We start from the raw sequence: 26,975 nt of genomic DNA, 5'->3' as shown, positions 1-26,975 counted from the left end.
TGTAGTTGTAAGAATGCTTGATGGAGATCTTGTAGGTGTTTGTCTCTGTCTGAGGGGTTGGAGCAAATGCGGTTGTATTGTAGAGCTTGGCTGTAGACGATGGATCGTGTGGTGTGGTCTGGATGAAAGCTGGAGGCATGTAGGTAGGAATAGCAGTCAGTAGGTTTCCGGTATAGGGTGGTGTTTATGTGGCCATCGTTTATTAGCACCGTAGTGTCCAGGAAGTGGATCTCTTGTGTGGACTGGTCCAGGCTGAGGTTGATGGTGGGATGGAAATTGTTGAAATCATGGTGGAATTCCTCAAGGGCTTCTTTTCCATGGGTCCAGATGATGAAGATGTCATCAGTGTTGCGCGAGTAGGGGCATTAGGGGACGAGAGCTGAGGAAGCGTTGTTCTAAGTCAGCCATAAAAATGTTGGCATACTGTGGGGCCATGCGGGTACCCATAGCAGTGCCGCTGATTTGAACGTATACATTGTCCCCAAATGTGAAATAGTTATGGGTGAGGACAAAGTTCAGCCACCAGGTTTGCCATGACATGATTGGGGATACTGTTCCTGACAGCTTGTAGTCCATCTTTGTGTGGAATGTTGGTGTAGAGGGCTTCTACATCCATAGTGGCCAGGATGGTGTTTTCAGGAAGATCACCAATGGATTGTAGTTTCCTCAGGAAGTCAGTGGTGTCTCGAAGGTAGCTGGGAGTGCTGGTAGCGTCGGGCCAGAGAAGGGAGTCTACATAGCCAGACAATCCTGCTGTCAGGGTGCCAATGCCTGAGATGATGGGGTGTCCAGGATTTCCAGGTTTATAGATCTTGAGTAGCAGACAGATTGCCCCAGGTCGGGGTTCCAGGAGTGTGTCTGTGCGGATTTGTTCTTGTGCTTTTTCAGGGATTTTCTTGAGCAGATGCTGTAGTTTCTTTTGGTAACCCTCAGTGGAATCAGAGGGTAATGGCTTGTAGAAAGTGGTGTTGGAGAGCTGCCTAGCAGCCTCTTGTTCATATTCCGACCTATTCATGATGACGACAGCACCTCCTTTGTCAGCCTTTTTGATTATGTCAGAGTTGTTTCTGAGGCTGTGGATGGCATTGTGTTCCTCACGGCTGAGGTTATGGGGCAAGTGATGCTGCTTTTCCACAATTTCAGCCCGTGCACGTCAGCGGAAGCACTCTATGTAGAAGTCCAGTGTGTTGTTTCGACCTTCAGGAGGAGTCCACCTAGAATCCTTCTTTTTGTAGTGTTGGTAGGAAGGTCTCTGTGGATTAGTATGATGTTCAGAGGTGTGTTGGAAATATTCCTTGAATCGGAGATGTCGAAAATAGGATTCTAGGTCACCACAGAACTGTATCATGTTCGTGGGGGTGGAGGGACAGAAGGAGAGGCCCCGAGATAGGACAGATTCTTCTGCTGGGCTAAGAGTATCCTTTTGGTACGATGTCCATCTGTTTGCATTTGGAAAGGAAGATGATGTCTGTCTGTATCTGTATGAGTTTTTTCATGAAGTTGATAGATTTCCACTCCATACGGCTAAATGCAGTGCCTTGCATAATGATAGGTTTCAGAGTATCAGCCATGTTAGTCTGTATTCGCAAAAATAAAAGGAGTACCTTAGAGACTAAGGCACCTTAGAGACTAACCAATTTATTTGAGCATAAGCTTTCGTGAGCTACAGCTCACTTCATCGGATGCATTCAGTGGAAAATACAGTGGGGAGATTTATATACACACAGAACATGAAAAAATGGGTGTTATCATACACACTGTAAGGAGAGTGATCACTTAAGATGAGCTATTACCGGCAGGAGAGCAGGGGGGAGAAAATCTTTTGTAGTGATAATCAAGGGTGGGCCATTTCCAGCAGTTAACAAGAACATCTGAGGTACAGTGGTATGTCCAGGAAAACCCAGATGTATGGTAATCCTAGATAAGATAATATCTTTTATTGGACCAACTTCTGTTGGTGAGAAAGACGAGCTTTCAAGCTTATATAGAGCTCTTCTTCAAGACTGGGAAACATAATGAGACGGTCACAGCTAAATGCAACGTGGAACCTCAAAATGTAATTGTAAACAGAATCATCGCTGAGCTGGTGTCTATAATGGGCTACTGCGGGGGTTGGTTCTTGTCCCGATGCTATTTAATATTTCTGTCAATAACCTGGAAGAAAACAAGATAATCACTGATTATATTTGCAGATGATATAAAAAGCGGGAGTGGTAAATAATGAAGAGGACAAGTCACTGATACTGTGTGAGCTGGATTGATTGGTTTGGTGGCTGCAAGCAGATCATCTAGGAATAAAGACTGTAGGCCATACTTACAAGATGTGGGGGGACTCTGTCCTGGAAAGCAGTGAAACTGAAAAAGACTTGGCAGTTATGTTGTTTAATCAGCTAAATGTGAAGTCCCGGTGTGATGCTGTGGCTAAAAGGGCCATTGTGGTCCTTGACCCTATAAACGGGACTGTAGAGTTTGAGTAGGGAAGTAATATGTGTAGGACCCATGTATCTTGAAAGATGCATTATTGTGAGTGAGGGGTGTTGATCATCATAGCAGTGAAGCAGCTTTTGCATCTGTTCTAACAGGGTCTGGTGCTGTTTTGAGTTGGTATGTCCTGGTCTGTGGGGAGCTTGCTTCTGATGATGAGGTTGAGGGGTTGTTTGAAGGCTAGAAGGTGGGGTTCAGGAAAGAAGTCTGCATCCTGAAAGAGAGATTTCTGCTGCAACAGTGATCAACACCCTTCACCACACACCTTTCAAGATCCATGGGTCCTACACATGCATATACAACATGTGGTGTACCTCATCCAGTGCACTAAATGTCCCAATAACTATATGGGTGAAACCAAACAATCGCTACGCTCTTGAATGAACTCAGACAGGGTGTTTTTGTCTTTTATCATTTTCCTATCACCTGTGGGTGAGCATTTTTCACAAAGTGATTACTCTGTATCTGACCTCTCCGTCCTCATTCTCAAAGGAAACCTACACAACACTTTAAAAAGACAAGCGTGGAATCTTAAATCCATAATTTAGTTAGAAACGAAAAATTCTGGACTGAAGAGTGACACTGGATTTATGGCTTATTACAACAATCTATAACCCACTAACACCCCTGCCCTTTGTGCACACCTATGACTGGCGGGGTGTTAATGGGTTGACTTCACCTTGAATGGTCCCTTGAAATGTATGTTAACTACTTAAGCTAAACAGTCTCTCATCTTGTATTTAGATGTGACACTGAGTACCTTTCCCAGACCTGAAGAAGAGCTCTGTGTAAGCACAAAAGCTTGTCTCGTTCACCAACAGAAGTTGGTCCAATAAAAGATGATATCTCACCCATCTTCTCTGTCTTTTAGGTTTCTAATATTTTTAACTGATCTCAGCAGGGGTGTGTGTGTGTATTTATTTCTCTTTATTTTTAGGAAATTGATTCCAGTGGAAGATCTAACTGCTGAGAGTGCTTTATATTGGAGATCCCTTTGTGAGTATCTAAAATCAAAAGGGGAGGAAGGTGAAGCTTTGATGGAGCAGATTTTGTCAGAACCTGCCACATATGCAGATTATCTGTTGAGGTAATTTTATTTAAAAATGCTTAATTACCACTAATGTAGGAAAAACTGCTGAGAATATTTCTTAGGGGTGGTCTACACGACAGATTTAGGTCAGATTATGTCGGCCTAACTCTGTAAATGTCTATACTAAAACGTATAGTACAGATTACGTCAATTTCATTCTGTAAGTGTCTATAGTAAAATGTAGCTCCCTCTGATGTAAGTCACGCACGACATGGACTTAATTCCATCTCCGCAACAGGTGTAGTGCTTAGGTCGATGTACTTAGGGCGACCCATTGTCTACTCCTGGGGGGAATTCTGTGCCACTGCGTGTGTGCATAATTAAGGAGCGCACATAATTTAAATTTTTTGCGCAGAAAAAAGCTGCTGCTGGAATGTTGCTGCAGTTCCACCTTTTTCCCACCAGAGGGTACTGTGCTGCTAGAACATAGCAGCAGCTCCCAGCCAGCTAGGGAAGAGAGAGAGCCTTTCTTCTTCACTCAGCACCTGCCAGGCCAGGTCAGGAGATGTAGCTATGGGGGGACAGACAGCGTGAGGCTACTGGGGGGTTAGACGGGCTCATGAGGGTTAGTGGAGAAGGACAAATTGGGGCAGGGGCTGAATGGGAGTGGAGCTGCAGGACCACATGGGCAGAGGGGGAGGGAGATGCAGAGCTACAGGAGGAAGGGGATGGCTGAGTTGGGGCACAGAGACACATGGGGAGGGGGTGCAAGGACACATGGGGGTGCAGGGGTAGATGTACCTGACTGAATTTGACAGGCTAGGGGTCAGGCAGGATCTGCATGGGGGAAGCTCCCTAACCATCTCTCCCTAGCCCCGAAAAACCCTGTTCCATACTTTACTCACCTATACCCAACAACCCTTCAATTTCACACCCAGGCTCCTTCACAGCAATTACTTCCCTCTCCCTCAACAACTCTGTTACCCCTGATTCCCCCTGCACTGCTTCTGTGGGGTGCAGGAAATACGGTTCTGTATTGTAGTGTAAATGAATTATTACTCGAAGTTCTGTATTAATATGCCCAGTAAAGAATCTATTTGTTAAACATGTTCTGAATCTTTTTTGTTGTCTGTATTGTTACAGACATACTTGCTGAGAGGTATTTTGAAATAAATGACCAAAAATAATTGAAACTGGTGTGATGATATTGTATTATGTTGGCAAATAAAATATGTGGTATTTTACAGAATTTGGAAATGTTGTGCGCATAATTTTTATTTTTTTGTTGCAGAATTTTTTGGCTCAGAATTCCCCCAGGAGTAAATGTTAGTGTAGACACTGTGTTACTTACATTGCCTGTTGGCTGTCAGTCCTCTGCAGGGCTCACAGCTGGAGCCCTCTCGCCCTGGGACTAACAGCCCGGACTGTCAACCCTACGTGGTGGGAGAGGGCTGTAGCTGGAACTCCATGGGGCTGAGAGGCTCCAGCTGTGAGTTCTGCTGCCAGGGGCTGACAGCTTAGGCTGTCAGCCCCAGGATGGGGGTGGGGCTCCAGCTGTTAGTGCCCCCACAATGCCCCACACAGTTAAGTTGGTGAAAGTGCTCCTGGTGAGGGCATGCACCGCCAACAGAAGGAGCATAAGGTGGACATGAAACACCGATTTAGTTACCGAGGTGGCTGTACGTTGACTTAAGTCGACTTAATTTTGTAGTGTAGACGTGCCCTTAGCTTTGACTGTTTAAGATTATTGAGGTGCATCCCTTCCCTATGATACCCAATGCATACCGTAAAGAAACTGGCAAATTGGTATGCATATTAGAGGATGGGGATGAAACTATTAATTTACTGTTCTTTGGAAACATTTTTTCACAAATTGAAGGTCATCAGTTTTATATCTGTCCCTGTTTCCTAACTTTTTCATCCTGTAAAATATAAACCATTTTGTTACACAGAAGTAGGAAGGAACACTTTTTTGTATTTTGACTTTGCAATAGAGATTCTGCATTTAATGACAACTGTCTTTTGTGTTCAGTTACCTTCAGAACATGCCAGTTCTGAGTGAAGAACAAAGGGAAGATTTTTCCTGTATTGAAAACTTGTTGACAAAAGAATTTATAGGTCAGCAGTTGATTCTTATTATAGGCTGCATGGATACCACTGAAGAGGGAGGAAGGTAAGCTTTGTAAAATTGTATGCATGTACAGGTTTGTTTTACTGACTTCTTGGCCTTTACTATGGAAAACCGCTTGCTTACATCTAGAATGTACTCCTAAAGAAGAAAATGTCAGCCAGTCAAAATATTACAGTTCTGTGCTGATTGGAAAAATGTCCTCACCTTGCTTAACAGGATTGCTTCTGTGTATATTCAGAGTCCTAGCTGCTTACTTCAGTGGAACAATACATTTAAAATACTTCTGTTATTAATGCAGACCTAGTACCACTGTGGGGGAGTGAATTCATTTCTTTTCCTTTCTGACTTGCTCATAATCAAGAGAATTGTTGATTAAGTTCCAAGTAAACAGCCTCTTCATGAACTGTGATGTTAGAAATAAAAAGGCATTGATTCCATTTTAGATTTCAAGCAGATTTTACTATTTTAATTGATTAATTAAAACCATTTTTACCTGCAACTTAAGCAAACTTGACATGGAAGTAATTGAGAGAGAATAAGCTTGAAAACCCACAATGCCACATTTTTCCTTTTTCCAGATATAACTGCACATTAATATTGCAGGTGTGACAGTCTTGTTTTGGTTTACTGCATTGTGCAGGCATTGAAGGAATAAAGTTGTTTTGTACTATCAGACTACTGAAGACATTTTGCTCCTGGGAAGATATGAGTTTTTAATTAAAGAACTGAAATAGAAGTGCTCTTCACTAATTATAAACTCTGAGTGCTCTCTCACTTTTATTTAGATAATAGGTCACACTTCATAGAAAATTTGGTGTCAACTAGTGAAAGCAGAAGAAAATAATATTGAGTTAAAAAAATTGAATAATGCATGTAAATACTGTTCAGCTAAGAACAACCTAGTACTTTACTAGCAAATGTCTTTCAAAATAAATAAAGTAGATTAAATCTTAGCTGTTGAGTGTTTTCCCAGTATTTTAAGAAAGGAGGGTGTAATTTGAAAAACAGTAACACTTCACTTTTTTTAAAAAAAACACAGGAAGCGTCTACTGGCTGTCTTGCAGGAGATTCTTATTCTACCTACTACTTCAACATCCCTTATATCTTCACTTGTCGAGAGATTGCTCAGCATTATTAAAGATGATGACAGGAGAATTCATACTGTAAGTAGTTTCAGTTGTTTCTAGGCCACGTGATACACAGCCTTGACAGATTATTTTAGTGGAAGTGGCAGCAATCACTATAGTTACATTTGCAAAAACATGCCATTCTGGTCCTCTCTTCCAGTCTTGTCTCATTTTCACCATTCACCTTAAGAGATGTGAACTGTGAAGTTAAATAAGCCATGTGCACACCCACAACCTGGAATGTGTGCTTTCTGAACGTTGATGGATTGTTCTTGAAAATACGACTAAATTTAAAAAGTGGCGCCCTTTCACAAACTGCAATATTTAGTGTCTCCTAACTTGGCAGATCTCAACCAATTTTGACCAGAACATTCACAAGCCCTTACTCCTCTTTTTGAAGGCATCAGTCCTTTCTATCACATTTCTAGACTCAGCTAGCTACCAGGAAATTCTAGACCTCTTGCATGGTAGGGCAATATATTGGCAAAAAGGGTCACTAATCTTTTTGGGATTTATTGTAGTAGTTTTATCTACTAAAGAAATCTGTCTCCTGACTAAAAGCTCAGGATTTATGCAGAGGGATGATACTTTTTTAATGTTGCATGTCCAGGTATGTATGGTATATAGGATCTGAGAGTCAGACCAATGACAACAAGTGGTATTAATAGCAATAACTTTTGCATCCAATATTAGGTTGCAGAAATTATCTCAGAGGTTCGTGAGCCCATTGTTACAGTTGACACTCCTATAGATGCAGCTGAAATAAGAAAGCAACAACTTAAGGTAAATGAATTTTAGGTAACTTACGGGAAATGGATACAGTGGCTATTTAAATTTATGTACTTTTACAGACAGCACACTTAGTATATATGTGTTACTGACTAACTGATTTAGATAGGTTAGCATTTATTTTACAGCTAATAAAAATCAGGTACAGTGTTGTGACTTTCATTTTCTTTGTATTTAGCTGGCTGAAATAAAAGTGAAACTTTTGGAAACAAAAGAAGCTTTGGAGGAATGTGTTACTCTGCAGGATTTTAATCGTGCATTGGTGTTAAAAGAGAAAATAACAGAGCTGGAATGCATTAAGAGTGATCTGATAAAAGAAGCAGAACAGCCTGAAATTAAAGAAATGCGTGTGGAGAAGGTTCTACTTCCTTTCTTTCCTTCCCCCCCAGCTCCCGCCCCCCCCAAAGTGCTGGTCATGTTTTGATATCAGTGATATTTTAGTTCACTTTGGTTTTCAACAGGTGAACAGGACTGTCTTATTTAATATCTTTTTTAAGCTGTTAACAGGCATTTCATTGTTTATCCAGTTGTCCGTGTTTTGTATTTAAATTTCAAATGTAAATTATAATATACTCTATCAAAAATGCTTTACAATATAACTGCTGTTTTGTGCAGTTTATGTACTTTGAGGCTATAATTAAAACTTTATTTTATAAAAGGGTTTTTATCCTACCTAAGTGCTCCTAACCTTAAGTGAAAATTAATGACAAACGAACCACAAATTCAGCTAACTGTAGTTCTATTTCATTTTTAGTCCTGTAGGTGGATATAGCATTCTCTGATAGTCAGAATATAGTGTAAAGAGAACATTTTACTTGCATAGAAAATATATGATTATCTGTTTTTGTTTTTCTTTCTCCCTTTCCTGGTAAAGAAAATCTTTTTCTTTTCTTAAAGAATGATCCTGAAACACTACTGAAGTGTTTACTGATGTGTTATGAACTCCTCAAGCAGATGTCCCTTTCTAAAGAAATAGGCCCAACAATGAATGGGATCATTGAATCCTTGGTATGTGGCAATAAATAGTACAACTTTACAAGTATAAAAGATAGAAAATAGAAAAAATAAAATGAAAATAGAAAGATTCTTAAGTATCATGGAAAATGGTGTAGTTCTTGTAATGCATCTTCACACTACATTTCTTGTAGTTGTCAATTTCTTTGTGTATATATGGGGGTGTCATCTTCTCTGTCAACATCTCAATCTTTGCATTTTGTTTTGTGTGTGTGTGTGATGTATTTTAGTGTTCCTTTATAAGCTAATTTAAACAGCATTCTTGGTATTAATGCAGTGAGCTGAGAAGTGCTGTTTTGGTTTGCTAAACATGTTGGTTCTTATACATAAGTTCCTGATATACTGGTAGATGGGTGTTTACTTCATTCTTAGTCAACTAAATTGCCAGCCAGGAGCAACTAAACTCCAGTAAAGTTTAGCACTGTTCATGGACTTTTACTATTGTGTTTGTGTTCCCTTTCCTAGTGTCTGTTTTTTGTGGGAGTGTCGCATCAGTAGTGCCTCTGTTTGCTAGCTTTTACTCTTCATATTTACTTTTATCTTTGTAAAAAGATTCAAAGCAGAAAGAAACCATAGCAGTTCATGCTACTGCTTCTAAGCTGCTCCTTATGTTGAAAGAGGCTGAAATGTGTATTTCTGCCACCTAGGTCAAGATAATGAGTGCTGAGATTCCTTGTAGGAAATCCCAGTAGAAGTTGAAGCCCAACTTTTTTTACTGAGAAACCAATTCAGTCTTGCTCCCATTTCAGGGATGCCTGTATACACTTGACCTATCTAGTAGCTGACCTTAAAATGGCTGAAGCTGAGCGCTCAAATGATGCAGGTCCTTTTATTTGTGTTGATGAGATACTTTGTTCCTTTTTCCCCTCTGGTTGTTAATACTGCTGAAGATTTATGTGGAGTGAAATGGTTCTGTGTTGAGGAATATAAAAAAGGCAATTTCAGACTTACCAAATCTTTCTGACGAGGTATGCTGCTCAACTCTAGTAGTTTTGATTATGGGATTTCAAGTTGAGTGCTTTGGACTGCCTGAAGTCCCTTTACCTGTCAGTCTGACCAAGAAAAGTCTGGAAGAAATAAGTTGCATTGATCCAATGGCTGTTACAGAAGCTGGTGTTTTTTGGTATCTGTTCTATCTCTCCATCTGTCCAGAGTAATCTTTTACACAGTGGTCTTTCTCTAGAATTACAACCATTAAATATGGACAGTATAAGTCAGTATAGTGATCCATGCAATCTCTCTAGCGAGAGAGGTTTTTATTTAAGTTAGTAGTTTCTTGTGCAGTGTCTCCTGTGTGTCCTTAGGTGGTTGCTTCCATTCTTTTACACTGATCTTCTGGGCCAGAGGAGTGAGTTTGTTTGAACTTGTATGTTTTAGTGTGCGAAATTCAAGCCATTTTCCTAGGCTGGTCATCCCCTTGTAATGATAATTAGATGAGGTGGGCATCAAAAGTAAATCACCAGACAACATGTTAGTGTGGGTCGTTTGAGTTCCTTGTGGTAGGGCTGGTGTGTGCTTGCAAGTGGATTTTGATGTCTGTGAGAGAAGGTGATGTATGTAGTTGTGGGGTTCACTCTGTATTTTCTGTGATTTGGAGCTGGATAACTTTTTTTTAACAGAGTTTTTGTATGTTTGGCTTTTACTTAACCATAAATTATGTGTTTAATTATATTTTGTCTAAAACCTCTCTGCTCTAAACCAAAATATTGTATGGGCCCTTCATGGAGCAATTCTTCTGAATTTATAACTTCGGAATCTTTTTTTTTTTTTTTTTTTTTTGAAACTCATCAGAATATTTGAACTGATATGATGAGTCAATTATTGGAAACCAGTGTTTCACCTTCTAGTGTAGGCTCCATTTATCTTGGTTTACTCTCAAGTCTGAATATTTTGTCTTCAATTAGCAATGGAATAGAGTCCTACTTTTTGGTTGACTCACTCACTAGGTACAAAAGCACACGTGAATATGTTGCACTCTAGGTCTCTTAACATTAACTTTCTAATAACTGCTTTTCAAACATGTCGTAGCAAGTCTTTTGTTGTTCCAGTATGTACATTTTAATCACAAAGAATCAAATTATTATTTTTAGATACTTCCTGGAATAACTAATGTCCATCCAGCTGTAAGAAATATGGCAGTTTTATGTTTGGGTTGCTGTGCTCTGCAGAACAAAGACTTTGCCAGTCAACACCTTGCATTGCTGCTACAGGTAAAAATTTTCTTAGTGATAAGAATTGGGTTGTTTGGCTGTGACTTTGTGAATAAAATTGGCCTTGTACTTGTGGCACATAATTCTAAATAAAGTAGTACCGATATAGGATCTCAGCTGTGTTGGTTGAGGATTTAAAAAATACTGAACAATATATATGTGGCTTACATCCCAACTCTGCCACATACAATTGACTTCTCTCCGCCTCAGTTTTCCTCACCTGTAAAATGGGGTATTTCAGTATTGCTTACAAGATGCTGAGAAGCTTAATTCGTAATATTTGTGACTTTCTTCTTTTTGTCCTATCTTGGGCATTATGTGAAAAAGAAAGGGTCCTGGCAGCTCTAGGTGGTCTTCTCGGTACTTTTTCTCCCAAACGCAAGTTGCATATGTCCACTGTGTGGAAAATGCTTCATGGTTGGGGCTCTTCTTTTTTCCCCCCGAGTTCAGGGCATAACAAAAGGAGCTTAAATCAAACCTAAGGGCTCTAGAGCAGAGGTGGGCAATTTGCGGCCTGTCAGGACCGTCCTGACTGGCCCTTGAGCTCCCAGCCGGGGAGGTTGGCCCCCAGCCCCTCCCTTGCTGTCTCCCCTCCCCCGCAGCCTCAGCTCGCTGTGCTGCCGACGCTCTAGACTGCGTGGCAGTGTGGCTGGCTCTGGCCGGGCAGTGCGGCTGCCAGTACTAGTGCCCTTAGCAGCATGGTAAGGGGGTGGGGAGTGGGGGGGTTGGATAAGGGGCAGGGGATCCCGGGGGGCAGTCAGGGGATAGGGATTGGGGGGGCTGGATAGGCGTGGGAGTGTCAGGGGGCAGGAGTGTGGATAGGGGTCAGAGCAGTCAGGGGACCGGGAGCAGGGGGGTTGGATAGGGGTAGCCGGGGGACAAGGAGTGGGGTGGAGGTGGTGGATGGGTCAGTGGTTTTTAAGGCGGGCAGTCAGGGGTGGGAAGTGGGATGGGGGCGGGGGCCAGGCTCTTTGGGGAAGCACAGCCTTCCCTACCCAGCCCTCCATGCAGTTTCGGAACCACGATGTGGCCCTCAGGCCAAAAAGTTTGCCCACCCCCACTCTAGAGTCACATGGACAATAGCAGATGAGTTTCTTGAACCGCTGTGTTTTTTTTATTTATAACATTCTTACATATTTATTTGTACTGTAGTAGCATCCAAAGGCCCTCATCAAAATAAGTGACCCATTGTATTAGGTGTTGACAAACATATAGGACAGTATAGTCACTGTCTGAGAGAATTTAGGGTAAAATCTTCAAAAGCCTAAATCCTATTTTTCAAAAGTGATGTAGGTACTTAGGATCCTAAGTCCCATTGACTTTCAGTGAGACTTAGACTTCTAAGTCACTATAGAAAATGGAGCTTAAGATGAAGTCACTTTTGAAAATGTTACCCTTAGCTATGTGTGTCGTCTTTCAGATTAGACTAACTTATGCAACTATTTGAATTTATTACCCTCCTCCTCCCTGCTGTCCTTCCATTCCATTACTTGTTGCATCGTCTTTCAAATTAGACTGTAAACTGTTTGGGACAGGCATTATTGTCTTACATGAATAGTACTCAGCAGAGTGGGGTCCTGATCATGATTTGGGCCTTTGGGAGTTAGCAAAGTCCAAATAAGTTTGATTTTATTATTACGTGCTTCCAAAATAGACACAATAGGACAATAAGAATACATGGGATAAGGCCTCCAATTTGGATCAGGATGACATCCACGATTGAAACAGCTATAAATAGGGCTGCACTGTTTTGGCCTGAACAAAGTAGGCTGATTGCATAGCTGGAGCTGAATGAATAATTTTGTATAGTTCAACCTCAGATTTTATTCCAAACTTGGGTTCATATTTGAGCTCTGTTTGCTTTTTCATATTGTTCTAAAGTTTGGGGAGATTCCGCTTAGCTTAGATGGATTGTTGTGTGATCTTTGGCTAACCTCAGTCACTGATTTAGGAGTTAAATATTGTCAGCTCTTTGTTTTTAACAACACTTCTAATTGAGTGATGTACCACAGAACTATACATCTTTTTTCCCCCCTTTACAAAATCTAGGTTTTACAAATTGATGATATAAAGGTAAAGCGAAGTGCTTTAAAGGCAGTCTTTGACCAGCTGATGTTATTTGGGATAGAAACATTCAGAGCAAAAAAAGTCAATGATTCTCACAGTGAAGAAACAGAGATTAGAAGTGGAGATATTGAAGAGGAGGAGACTAAAATAAAAGAGTTGGAAGAAGAGACTGCCACTGTTCACAACCTCCTACAACTTCTTTCCAGTTTCTTAGACAGCGAGGTAAGTTATCTGTAAAATGCCATCAGTCTGCTCTTCTACATCTTTTTTGTTACAAAATTAAAAATTTGTATATAATTGTACATAAGTAACACTTCTGTATGTTTATATCGTGGATCAGATGCCCAGCGTATTGAGAGATTTCAGGAACTGCTTGTAGATTTAAATGTGAATGAAAATTGCATGTGCACTGTTGCGTACTGCTCAGAAGTCTATAAATAGGGCTGCTGTAACTCCATAGTACTCCTGGTGAAAATATGTGAGACATTCCTTTATGACCCAGATAACTTTATTTTCCCATTAAAGGTCATTTGGCTAGATCCTCGGGTGGTGTAAATTGGCATAGCTCCATTTAAATCAATAATAACTAGAACAGCTTGTGATAACAAGGATATCTGTGTGAATACAGCAGTATCTGTACCAGAACAGACTTATTTAAACGCTACTCCAATCCATTTTTATAAACTGTTTTCTTTACTTTGCAAGAGGAGGAAATTACTTCATCACTGTTGGAGGAGTTAAAGCTTCCATTGTGAGTTCACTGGGTCTGGTTTTTGAGTCGTAGTATTCTGTTCCTGTACTCTGCTACCCTCCCACATAACTCATGGCACTAACTAGGCATCTCCCCCAGGTTTTCAGTGGTTTTGTTTGTTACAATTATATGACCCTAATGCTTTCTGAAAACATCAAATTGTGACCTTTGTAAGGGGGGAAAAAAAAACGGTGTACGTGCCTTCTGATGGATTGTGTTCCTCATTATTATTTTCTGTTTTATATCAAATGTTCATTAAGCTACTTTCGGATCTTGGTCCCCTTGTGTGATTTGGCTTTTTCACGATGGTAGCCTTCTTGTAAATAGTCTTAGGATAAATATATTGGGACTTGTCTTGCAAACTGGCTTCTACTTTGGACCTATTTGTCTCCTTCCTTCCTTTGGGAGACCGCTCACAAACTTTTTGAAACTCTGTAAGTAGCTGGATAAGAACAGATATGAAACCTCATCAATGAGTTTGAACTAAATAAGGAGAAATGGATGCAAACTACTGATGTATGAGTATTTGGCAACTTCCAAAGAAGTATGATTAACTGCATCTCCGGCATTACTAAAACTGTCAGTCCTACATGCCTTCATAGCTGTAAAAGAGCAATGAAATGGCAGGATTGTTGTAGCAAAGTTGTGTGTTCTGAAATCCATTTTTTCACTAGTGAGTGAAAAGCCTTTTTCATTTTTAACTGGGTTGGAAATGGATTGGAATCTAAGAAGTGTTTTTTGTTTTGTTTTTTGTTTTGTTTTCCCCCTGTATGTTAGCTGTAGGTTTCATGATAGAGATTTGAGGCTCCTGAATTCTATTAGTATGGATTTGGATATCATTTTGCATTTACAGTAACTTACAAGTGTCTGGGGTATGCTATTTTAAGAGTTTCACTGACACTAAGGATGCAAGTTTGAGCCTGCATTGAGGTTGTCAGTGGTGTAGGTATATATCCACAATGATGTCAGTGTAAGATTGGGGCTTTATTTTTCAATTAACTAATGTGTATCGGTCAAAGGATTGTAATTCTGTCTCCGATTCAGTCTTTCTTTACTTAAGTTTTCAGAACTCAGGACAGAAGCTGCAGAAGGTCTGGCCAAGTTGATGTTCTCTGGGAGATTAATTAGTGCCAAACTTCTTTCTCGTCTCATTTTGTTGTGGTATAATCCAGTGACAGAAGAGGATACTCAACTTAGACACTGTCTGGGAGTCTTCTTCCCTTTATTTGCTTATGCAAATAGGTATGAGCTTTGAAAAATCTGATGTTGAAATCATACATTGTTTTTTCTTTCTTTTCTAGGTTGTAGTTTTAACTGATTTTGTTCTTGTGATTCCCGTACGTTTTGTATGTGGGATGTACTACGTAACTATGATACAGTAGCCTAAGAAAGTAAGGATAGCAGTGTCCAACCTGAGTACTTTAAATTAGATAACTAAATAAGTGGCCTAATTTTTCAGTAGATCTGAGCACCTGCAGTTCTCATTTACTTCACTGGGAGTAGCTGCATCTCAGTGACTCTGAAATCGGGGCACATTTAAGTGCCTAACTATGTGTTTAAAGGCTTAATTTACAGCCTTTAACCTAAGGAGGTAAGGTGATCATTTTCATGCTTCCCTCTTGAGAGAGTTAAAATAGTAATAGTGTGTATCTATTTGCACAAGAAGATTCTTTCCATATTTATTCCTTTGCGCTGCATTAGTATATGGCTATCAACACTGATTGATCGCTCCACTGTTTTGGTTACATCTGCAACATACCTAGAAATAAAATCCCCACCTCCATTTTTTTTAATGGAGCGTTCTTCAATGCTTAGCCAGACAGTCATCCATAGCAATCGTTCGCCATTTGGCCCATTTCCTGCACAATTGCAAAGGCTTGATGGCCTGAGTGTGCAGCATCAGAACAGACTTGATGAACCCATGTAATAGGGGGTCTGCCTCTGGGCCGCCTCTACCCCTCAGTTGGTGGAATTTTATCCCAGATGTTACAAGCCACCCGGAGAACGGTGTTCGCTGAAACGTCTTGTGGCATCCTTGTAACTTGTCCGAAAAGCATAAGGCTCCACCTGCGAACAATGGCCCCAGTAGTCTGTAGACCCGAACAACCATAAACATCTGCATTACAGATTAAGTCATTCCACTTTACGCCCAGTATACAACATTGACATTTTGTGTGGAAAGCCTCTAGCTTTGTCCAGTCTGCACGGCGTAGTGTCCATGTTTCGCAGCCGTACAACAGTATGGGAAGGATACAGTTTGAATAAATCCTGAACTTAGTTGTCATACTAAGATGATGTTGATTCCATATCCATTGTAAACAGCCTATGGCAGATGCTGCGGTGCCAATCCAATGGAAATCCTCCGTGTGAGAATTGGAGGAGCTTGTAAGCATAGAACCCAGATAACAAAAGATGGAAACTGTTTCGTTGTTCAAAGAGATTGGAATCGCCGGTGGACCTGGTCCTAAATTTTGCAGTTTTGTCTTTGACCATGAAACATGGAGACTAATCTTATCTGACTCCTCCTCCACATGCTGCAGTGCCTCACGAAACCTGTTGGGGCTCTGTATTAAAATAACATCATCAACATAGTCGAGGTCTGTGAGTGAGAAATCACTGATTTCAATGCCGATGGACCTGACGGAATGCTGCATTATGAAATCCATTGCCCAACAAAGGAGTGCAGGGGCCAGAATGCAACCCTGCCTAACACCAGATACTGATTTAAAAGGCACTGACATGCGGTTCCCCAGACGAACATGGGGAGTGGTTCCATTACGCAGCTCTCTAATCAAGTCCAGCAGTGTGGTAGGGACACCTACAACCTTTTAAGGCCTTCCATAACACGACACGGTCTACTGAATCAAATGCAGCCTTAAGATCAACATACGCTATGTGCAGGGGCTTCCTGAACTCGCGATGTATCTCCAAAAACAAGCAAAGGGCCAAAATGGTGTCTAATGTGAACCTGTTCCTCGTAAAATCTGACTGCTGGGGACGATGCTTCTGATGTAGCAAAGGCTCAAGCAAGCAAAACATGCGAAAAACACCTAGAACGGAGAGCATGGTGATTGGCCTGTAGCTCTTACATTCATTGCGCGGTCCCTTGCCCTTATAGAGTGAGATCACAATATTGTCCTTCCAGGTGGTTGGCAAGGTTCCAGTTCTCCACACTAGACAAAAGATGGCCAGAAGTGATTCTGCTACAGGATCAATAGCACATTTTAGCAGCTCAGAGCGGATGCTGTCAGCACTGGCTGCGTGTCCGTTTTTCAGTTTAGAGATGGTACATTTCACTTCATCCAGTGTTAGTGCATCAGTACAAATGTCTGGATCTGGAACCGCAGTGACTGCCAGATCATCCAGCTCTGAACAAGCAGCAGCTAGAGGATGGTTCAGGACACTGCGATAATGTTCCACCCAGCGTGAGAGAATGTCGTCATGCGATTTACATGGATGACGTTGGCTGTCGTTCAGGATGACGTTTGTAATGACTACCTCTTGACTGCTGAGGTTGCGGATGGCGTGAAATGCTTCAAGTCGCCCCAGCTAAGCCAAATTCAACATCATCCGCCATTTGGTTATAATATGGCTTGCGATCATGGAGTGTCAGGATGTTAAATTTTCACTTCAGCTGATTACAAGTGTGCTTATCACCATGCTGGCGGGCTGCAGCCTTCAGTTTAATAATCTGGAAGGCCTTTTCTGATAGCCATGGTCGGCGTGCTGGATACCTGTGAGCAGCAATTGTTTGCTCAGCAGATTGGTTGATGGTAGAAGTGAACAGGGACCAGGCAACCTCCACGTTGTCTGGCAGATGAGCTAGAGCCAAGAATCTGTTGCTGATGTCAATACAAAACCTGTTGGCTAAACCTGGCACATGGAGTGTGTTGATGTCAAATTTCATCATCATTGCAGAGGATTTACCCTGCTCGTAGGCGCATCAACACCATACGGGCAACCACTAGAAGGTGATACGTGTTCGCTGCGCATTCTGCACCACTATATACTCTACAGGAGGCGAAGAGATGCCTATCGCGTGTAATGATGTGGTCCAACTCCTTCTGAGTGACTCCATCATGAGAGATCCATGACATCTGGTATATGCATTGCCACTTGAACCATGACCCAAGAGTGGAAAGAATCTGGGAGGCACAGAATGTAAGCAAGCTGCGAGAGTTATCATTGGGTGTGCCTGAACCATAATGACCAATGACCTGTTCAAATCCAGTTCGTAGGGAGCCTGTAACTGCATTTAGGTCACCCAGGATCACGAGATTATCATGTGGTGGGACTGTGCATACTAGATGTTCCAATTGATTGTAGAAATGATCTTTAAGTCCACAGATTCCTCTGTCTGCGCATAGATTACTATGACAGTGAGATAACTGTGCCAATGTTTAAGACATGCAGTTAGGGTTGGAGTGAAATAAATCTATTATATTCTTTTGAAATCCCCTTTTATCTCCTTTTGTCCTTCTTTTCTTTCCCCTCTCTTAAATCTATAATTTTTACTGCTGCCTGTGAAACTGCTTTGGGAGCTCTGATCCAACTCTTTATTGAATTTCTTAAGGAAGAGATAATATAAACAGAATTATTTTTACTTGTTTATGCTGCTGAGCACTGCAGCCAGGCATTGAAGTGTCACTGAAGGAACACTAGTAGTGGAACTTCAAAAGGAAACAGACAAACTGACCTTAGTGCTCAGCAGCTGTGTAGAGGAAACAGTTGGGCTCCTGTTTTAAATAATTAAATTAGCAGATTCAGGATTTTCAATGCAGGGTATTTGTTTTTGTGGGGCAGAAGGAGGTTGGTGCGGGAGAGGGAAAGGTGAGGTTTAAATAAACCCAAGAAAAATGTGGCAGACTTAAACTCTCCTTCCTTTTTCTACCATGGGAAAAATAGGACTGGCTACTCTTTGGGTGGCAGTTTGTGGCTAGCTAGTATAAAAGCTAAACTGGGAATATGAAATAGTTACAAATCTGTTTTTTACAATAAAAAGTGAATTTAAAGTTTCTACAAATTGCTACTAAAAGGACAGCTGAATGAATTGGGGATGAGGAGGGGGAAATTGTGGAGGGAAAAACCCTTAATTTCCTATCGCTACTCTGTCAAGAGCAGGAATAAGTCACTTTATTGAGAGGATAATTTTTCACTTAACTTCTGTTGAGTCCAGTATCAAAGTGAAACTAGGATATATGTCTTCAGTGTCCCCCAATCTGGAAAAATGGGCTGACCTCTGTGATTAGTTCTTCTGCATGTGAACAGGTTATCTGGTTTTATTGAGACATGTTCTCTGGTTGCAGTTACATTGGCAAGAGGAGTCTGAAATCTTTATCTTTGAACATTAGTCTTACTGTATATCCCACCAAGTCAAGGTCATTCTTTGTTCAAGAATCACCACTATTAAAAATGCAGTTGCGTATGTGCTATTGTGGCATTGAATGTACCTTCTCTAATAGGAAGGAAATGCTAATGTACTTCCTTGGTTATCATCCCTTTGGATGATCCCTCTGGAGAGTTGCAAACTGGATTCTTCAGGGACCAACAGACACAGAAAGGGTTGTTGGATAAATAACCTGGTTTTAAACTGTTTTAGGGACTTCTTCCTGATCCAGCAAACAGACAGGACCCCTAGTCCATGGTGGACCCCAATCCTTAGGATAGGGTTGGAAGGTTTGGGCCTACTGAGGCCCCACAAAATACTGTGCTAGTTCTGAGATGAGGCTGTGATGAACTTCTGATCACATTTTCCCATTGTTTACTAACATCTGACTCTTTTAAAACAGGACTAATCAGGAATGTTTTGAGGAAGCCTTTCTTCCAACTCTGCGCACACTGTTTAATGCTCCTGCATCTTCACCTTTGGCTGAAGTAGATATTGCTAATGTTTCTGAACTGTTAGTGGACCTGACAAGACCAAGTGGACTGAATCCTCAGGCCAAAAAGTCCCAGGATTACCAAGTATGTAGATTATGGCTCACGGGGTGCTACTTTGATGTTTGTGGCTAGAGATTGCATCCCAACAACCCAGCCACTGCTATCACTCTGTGAAGATTTCTCCGTTTGAGGCTCCTGCATAAGAGGGAAGGAAAGAGATTATCCCAAGTGACCTGTTTCTAGCTTGCTGTTTCCTCATGTGGCTAAAGCAACACCACCGTACTTAATTTACCAGCAGCTGTTGTTTGCTCCTTCCTGTGTGTGCGTGCATGTACATAAATTGGCACACATGCATAAAATGCTGCTTTTTGAAAAATGTAATTTTTTACCATTTAACATAGCTGATCGGGCACTTACGTCAGGCACATTACACGGTCTTCTCATGTAAATAACTTTCAACCAGCTTTCAGAATATTCTTATGATTTTTACAGGATTTAACAGTGCATGATAGCTTAGCCGTGAAAATCTGCAATGAGATCTTGATAGACCCAACTGCACCAGATGTTCGTATTTATGCAAAAGCCTTGAGTTCATTAGAACTCAGTAAATATTTCACAAAAGATCTTCTGGTCCTACTTGAGGAGATCCTTGAGGTAGGTAGTATACAAATAAATTGTTACATTGCTCTTGGTACCTTTTTTAATAGCTAAAAATTCAGTATTCTAGTAGTATTCCATAGTTTATTTTTTAGTTATTTAACAAAGAATCTGTGTTAACTTAATACTAATAAGGATGGAATTATTTTTGTTTTAATCAGGATATTTATATTTTGAACTGTGGGCTGAGATCACTATGACCTATGTTGTAAATACATTGAACCATTTCAACCAGTGCAATAAGTTGAAGCAACATGCCATGTTTTTCATGTGTCATCACAGTAAGATCCATGATAGATGTGCTGCACCTTATTTTATCACATGTAAATAAAATTGAAGATAGTCCTTTACATCTTGGACCATAGAATAGAATCAGATGATTAGGAAGAGACCTCTGAGTCATCTAGTCCAACCCCCTACTCAAAACAGGGCCAGCCCCAACTAAATTATCCCAGCCAGGGCTTTGTCAAGCTGGGCCTTAAAAACCTCTAAAGATGGAGATTCCATCACCTCCCTAGGTAACCCATTCCAGTGCTTCACCACCCTCCTAGTGAAATATGTTTTCCTAATATCCAACCTAGATCTCCCACACTGCAACTTGAGACCATTGCTCCTTGTTCTATCATCTGCCACCACTGAGAACAGCCTAGCTCCATCCTCTTTGGATCCCTCCCCCCTTAAGGTAGTTGAAGGCTGCTATCAAATCCCCCCCTCACTCTTCTCTTTTGCAGATTAAATAAGCCCAGTTCCCTCAGCCTCTCCTCATAAATCATGTGCCGCAGCCCCCTAATCATTTTTGTTGCCCTCCGCTGGGCTCTCTCCAATTTGTCCACATCCTTTCTGTAGTGGGGGGCCCAAAACTGGACGCAATACTCCAGATGTGGCCTCACCAGTGCCGAATAGAGGGGAATAATCACTTCCCTGGATCTGCTAGCGGTGCTCCTACTAATGCAACCCAATATGCGGTTAGCCTTCTTGGCAATAGGGGCACATTGTTGACTCATATCCAGCTTTTTGTTCACTGTAATCCCTAGGTCCTTTTCTGCAGAACTGCTGCTTAGCCAGTCGGTCTCCAGCCTGTAGCAGTGCATGGGATTCTTCCATCCGAAGTGCAGGAGTCTGCACTTATCCTTGTTGAACCTCATCAGATTTCTTTTAGCCCAATCATCCAGTTTGTCTAGGTCACTTTGGCCCCTATCCCTACCTCGAGTACATCTACCTCTCCCCCCAGCTTAGTGTCATCCGTGAACTTGCTGAGGGTGCAATCCATCCCATCATCCAGATCATTAGTGAAGATGTTGAACAAAACTGGCCCCAGGACACACCCCTGGGGCACTCTGCTTGATACTGGCTGTCAAGTAGACATCGAGCCATTAATCCCATTGAGCCTGATGATCTAGCCAGCTTTCTATCAACCTTATAGTCCGTTCATCCAATCCATACTTTTTTAACTTGCTGGCAAGAATACTGTGGGAGACCGTATCAAAAGCTTTGCTAAAGTCAAGATATATCACACCCACCACTTTCCCCATATCCACAGAGCCAGTTATCATCATAGAATGCAATAAGATTGGTTAGGCATGATTTGCCCTTGGTGAATCCATGTTGACTGCTCCTGATCACCTTCCTCTCCTCCAGGGACTGAAGTAAGGCTGACATGTCTGTAGTTCCCCGGATTCTCCTTCTTCCCTTTTTTAAAGGCACCATGTTTGCCTTTTTCCAATTGTCTGAGACCTTGAGTTTTCAAAGATGATGGCCAATGGCTCTGCAATCACACCAGCCAACTCCCTCAGCATCCTCGGATGCATTAGATCCGGCCCCAAGGACTTGTGCATGTCCAGCTTTTCTAAATAGTCCTTAACTTGTTGTTTCACCACTGAGGGCTCCTCAGCTCCTCCCCATACTGTGCTGCCCAGTGCAGCAGTCTGGCAGGTGACCTTGTCTGTGAAGACCAAGGCAAAAAAAAACATTGAGTATTTCAGCTTTTCCCACATCATCTGTCACTAGGTTGCCTCCCCCATTCAGTAAGGCTCCCACACTTTCCTGACCTCCTCCTTGTTGCTAACATACCTGTAGAAACCCTTCTTGTTACCCTTCACATCCCTTGCTAGCTGCAACTCTACTTGTGCTTTGGCCTTCCTGATTACATCCCTGCATGCTCGAGCAATATTTTTATACTCCTCCCTAGTCATCTGTCCAAGTTTCCAGTTCTTGTAAGCTTCCTTTTTGTGTTTAAGCTCACCAAAGGTTTCTCTGTTAAGCCAAGCTGGTTGCCTGCCATATTTGCTATTCTTTCTGTGCATAGGGATGGTTTGTTCCTGCACACTCAATAAGGCGTCTTTAAAATACAGCCAGCTCTCCTGGACTCCTTTCCCCCTCATGTTATTCTCCCAGGGGATCCTGCCCATCAGTGCCCTGAGGGAGTAAAAGTCTGCTTTTCTGAACTCCAGGCTCCATATTCTGCTGCTCTCCTTTCTTCTTTTTTGTCAGGATCCTGACCTCAACCATCTCATGGTCACTGCTGCTCGGGTTGCCACCCATTTCTACTTCTCCTCCCAATTCTTCCCTGTTTGTGAGCAGCAGGTCAAGAGGAGCACGGCCCCTAGTTGGTTCCAGCTACTGCTGTTAACCAAATCTCAGTATTTGCAGCTGAATGTAGAAGTTGGACCTTATCTTTATTCAGTCCTTCCACAGCTAAATGCTTACGTGCATGCTTAGCATTAGGTCTCTTAGGCAGTGGGGAAAGAGTACAGTTTGAGCTGAAATGGAGAGGTATTGGAAGGCTGCTACAAATGGCTTAAAGAATAGCAGAGAAAACTTGCATCAACCATGGTCAGATTGGATGGAGGGATAGAAGAATACAGTGCTATACATGCAGAAGGGTTGAGAGGGACACAAGGTCGATAAGTCCATACCTGGATTTAACAAAGGTGGTAATTTTGAACTCAGTCCTGAAGTGAATGTGGAGCCTATGGACTCCTTTAAGGGTGTGGCCTGAGGAGGGTGGGGGGTGTGTGTGTGTGTGAGTGTAGGGCAATAACTTCTGCATGCGCTGGAGTCTACAGAGCTTCGGCTGTTTATCTAATCCTTCTCTATTGATTTAAAGCTAGTTGTAGTAGCTAGCTTGGTAGTTTTAATTCTAACATACAGTTTAAGCATAGTTTGACAAGCGTAGTAAGAAATGACATTCTTCCATGTTTAGCATGGCATAAAAATGAAATATCTAACCTAATATGCTGAATCCTCTTACTGCGCCAACAAAGTGCATTTCAGGCACTTATACCTAGTAATGAGAATTAATTTGCCTTCTTTGATTGGTGTTTGGACTATTGTGGTATTACACTATTACCTGTGTGTTATGGGATGGGATGGCCCTTTTAAGGGATGTGGGCTTAGCCCAGGGGTGAGCAAACTTTTTGGCCTGTGGGTCACATCTGGCTATGGAAATTGTATTGGGGGCCATGAATGCTCACAAAACTGGGGTGCATGAGGGGGTGAGGGCTCTGAGGTGGGGCCAGAAATGAATTTAGGGTGTGGGAAGGGGTTCTAGGCTGGGGTAGGGGGTTGGGGTGTGTGTGTGTGAGGGCTCCAGCTGGGGGTGCAGGCTCTGGGGTGGGGTTGAGGGTGCTCCAGGCTGGGACTGAGGGGTTTGGAGTGCAGGAGGGGGATCAGGGCGGGGGGGGGGGGCAGGGTCTGGGCGGCGCTTACCTCAAGCAGCTCCCAGGAGCGGCGGCATGTCCCCCGTCCGTCTCCTACGTGGCGGCACGGCCAAGCGTGTCTGCGTGCTGCCCTGTCCGCAGGCACCATCCCTGCAGCTCCCAGTGGCTGTGATTCCCAGCCAATGGGAGCTGCTGGGGAGGCTCTTGGGTCGGGGGCGACGTGTGGAGCCCCCTGGCTGCCCCTACGTGTGGGAGCTCGAGGGGGGACATGCCACTGCTTCCGGAAGCTGCACGGAGCAGGGCAAGCCCTCAATCCCACTTCCTGGCTGGAGCACCGGAACAGGCCAAGCCCTGGATCCCGCTCCCTGGTGGGAGCTGAAGTGCTAGATTAAAGTGTCTGAAGGGCCAGATGCGCCCCCTGGGCCGTAGTTTGCCCACCCCTGGCTTAGCCCCACCTGTTACTAACTAGCTGCCTTCCAGGTAGGGGGTTTGAGGTCAGGGCTTAGGTGATAGCCAGTAGGTTACCTGGTTCTTAGATAAAAGGCCAGCAAGCAGGAAGTCTTTTCCAGAAGACCATGATCAGGGAACGGTGTGAGAGGGGCTCTCTGCACCAGCTAGGTGGAAGATCTGGCTGGAGATATCTGCTGTGGCAGAAGCCTTTTGAGGAAGAGGCTGTAGGAAGGACTAGGCATCAGGACCTGGTTTACCTGTTTTGTTTTGAGTTGGACTGTTTGGATTTTGAAAAATAAACCCATCCTGGAAGAAAGGGACTGCCATTCTATTGCTGTTGGCAGCTTTATTTGACACACTGGTTGGTGAGTTGGCCCCCTTCTTATACCACAGTACAGCAAATTGATGGAACCTTCTGGAAGCCCTGCCCATTGTGGTCCCTGCACTACTTCCTACCCCTGAAGCTCTAAATGTTCCAAAGGTGAGGGTATAAAAGGGGCTAGGGTGCCCAACTGCCTCATTTCCTTCCAACACAGGTTATATGCAGACCTGGAACTTTTACTCGGTCTTAATAGCAGAAAACATTTATACTCTTAGTACCTTGTACATTGTAGTTTTTACCAAATAAATTGGGGATTTTAGGTTGGAGCTCTCGTATGGTTACGAAGCTGTGACGGGATTCAAAATGGTCCAGGCCTTTATATGGTCTCCTCTGAAATGTTCAGAGCAGCACAGGTGCCTCGAGGCATTGCTTTCAAAGGTTCCAGTAGCTTGCTGCACTGCCGATCCACCTTCCAATAGTGTGAATGGGCAGGGACTCATCTCGAAGAATTCAGATGATTGATCAGTAGCCTTCCTTTTATTTCGGCCACTAATTCTAAAATGAACAAAGGTTTAATGCTGGTGACCTAAATAGTCTTTTTATTCTTCATCTAAATTGCTACGTAATGACCTTGGTTTTTAAACTGATCCACCCTGTTGTTTCCTAAATAATTCGCCTTGTCTGTTAGTATCCATAACTTAGAGAGTGTTTTATCGCCATACAAAATATGGTACTAGTCGCATTTACTATAGTGAGGGGTACCTGATTCTCAGATATAGAAATACCAGCATTTTGTGGATAATCCTATATTAGAAGATATGTAGAAACTGAGCTGTTGCAGAATTAAGCAATATTAATATGAAACATTTCTACCCACAGAAGGTCAAAGATAAGTTGTGTCAAAGAGCGATTGAGAAATTCAAGATGAATTTGAATTTAAGCAAAGGAAATTATTTCGACAAAGACCGCTCAGAAGTAGAACAGGAAACTGGCACCATAACATCTGAGCATGTTAATCCAAATGAGGAAGGTAATGTACTGAAAGTATGGCTAACAGGAGAGTAAATGAGTCCCTGAATGCAGGTGGGGTGGGGAGTATATATATATTTTTTACATAGAAACATAAAGGTTTTCTCTTTACTATGCAAAGTTTTAAAGTAACAAAAATATAAGTTGTAAATTGTACATTCTTACCCTTTTGAAAAAGTATTGCAATGTTGGACTATTCTATCTTTTGGTTTTTTTACCTAGCTTTTTCCTAGTTTCTCTACTATTTTTCCCTTTCATTTTCCATATTCCTCTTGTGTAAGTATTGCCACACGTTTCTCCATCATCGATTCTCTCCACAGTCTCTTCACAAATAAATGTTACACTAACCAGATGGGCTTTCTTCAGCAGATTTGAATAGTCACTTATCTCTTGAATACTAGTGTCTACTAATTAGCCTGGAAACCTACTGAGTTTAAAAGTTTTCACTAGTTTTCAAGTTCTTCTTTCCTTTTCTTGCTTGTTGGGCTTGAGTACTTTTCATATCTGCAGTTTTTCTCAAAAGAGATTTCTTATGTTTTTCAGACTAATTTTTATTGTAGTGATATGTTAGCCGTGATGGCTCTTCTCAGTGTTAGCTTATGCATCTGGAGCTAGACTTTGCACTTGTAGTTGTGCAGCAAGAAGCTACCCATCCTCTGTACCATTTAGGCAGCAGGGGACCACTTGCAGTTCCTGTGCTATCAGTAACTCAGATCTGTTAGCACCCCTTCGGACAAGGAGTTTAGAAATCCTTCCAGGAGCTGGTCTTGATCAGTTTCCTATCTAAATAGCTAAGCAACTGTCTTAAACTGACTTGAAGACCACTCAGTTGGCTCTTCCTTTCTGCTTCTTTATTAGTGGCTTACTTCAGGGCCTGAACTCCATCATTTCAGAGTACTAAGCTCCAGGAGTTATAGCTCAGTGGGGCTGATAGACTCAAATACATTTAATTCAGAGATGGGTCACAAAATATGTATAACAATTTCAGCTGTTTTCATCTTTGCATATTCATTGTAGGGGGAGCTGTAGTGACTAGTTTGTTTAGGTTGTGCACCCTCCCTCTCTCCCCCCCCCCCCCCCCCCCCCCCCCCCCCCCCCCCACCTCTTTCCTCCAGCTGTGGGATAACAGCCTTTGCCTGCTATTGGCTCATGGTTGGTTTTCTTTCCAGTGTGAAGTTCCCTCAAAGAGGAATGGAGATTCTGCATTTCAGTACATATTTTCTTGTAGCGAGAGCTCTTGCATCTTGTAAAGCAGTGGTTCTGAAATTGTGGGGTGTGCTCCCCTAGGGGTGCAGAGGAATATTTAGGGGGGTGCAGGACTGTGGCCAGCCCCCACAGGAGGGCAGGAAGGGAGTGCCATGCTCCCCAACCCAGC

The 26,975-nt window shown here is 42.3% G+C and overlaps 1 protein-coding gene across 4 annotated transcripts in view; it reads left to right on the top strand.

Moving 5' to 3' along the window:
• The window catches only part of NCAPG (non-SMC condensin I complex subunit G), a 42,706-nt gene that overhangs the window by 12,522 nt on the left and 3,209 nt on the right, over nt 1-26,975 (top strand). For 3 of the 4 annotated variants that reach the window (XM_043544609.1, XM_037898013.2, XM_043544610.1), the window contains 12 exons: nt 3,422-3,571; nt 5,547-5,687; nt 6,685-6,808; nt 7,466-7,555; nt 7,740-7,919; nt 8,459-8,569; nt 10,666-10,785; nt 12,835-13,074; nt 14,664-14,845; nt 19,393-19,567; nt 19,976-20,137; nt 25,451-25,601. In XM_043544609.1, coding sequence (XP_043400544.1) covers nt 3,422-3,571; nt 5,547-5,687; nt 6,685-6,808; nt 7,466-7,555; nt 7,740-7,919; nt 8,459-8,569; nt 10,666-10,785; nt 12,835-13,074; nt 14,664-14,845; nt 19,393-19,567; nt 19,976-20,137; nt 25,451-25,601 — 1,826 coding nt within the window. The remainder of the gene's footprint in view (nt 1-3,421; nt 3,572-5,546; nt 5,688-6,684; nt 6,809-7,465; nt 7,556-7,739; nt 7,920-8,458; nt 8,570-10,665; nt 10,786-12,834; nt 13,075-14,663; nt 14,846-19,392; nt 19,568-19,975; nt 20,138-25,450; nt 25,602-26,975) is intronic. The other variant, XM_043544608.1, reaches the window with a different exon arrangement.

The sequence above is a fragment of the Chelonia mydas genome, chromosome 4 (genome assembly GCF_015237465.2).
Source record: "Chelonia mydas isolate rCheMyd1 chromosome 4, rCheMyd1.pri.v2, whole genome shotgun sequence".
Classification (NCBI taxonomy): Eukaryota; Metazoa; Chordata; order Testudines; family Cheloniidae; genus Chelonia; species Chelonia mydas.
The sequence above is the reverse complement of the archived record's forward strand: the minus strand, read 5'-3'. Positions and strand labels throughout refer to the sequence as shown.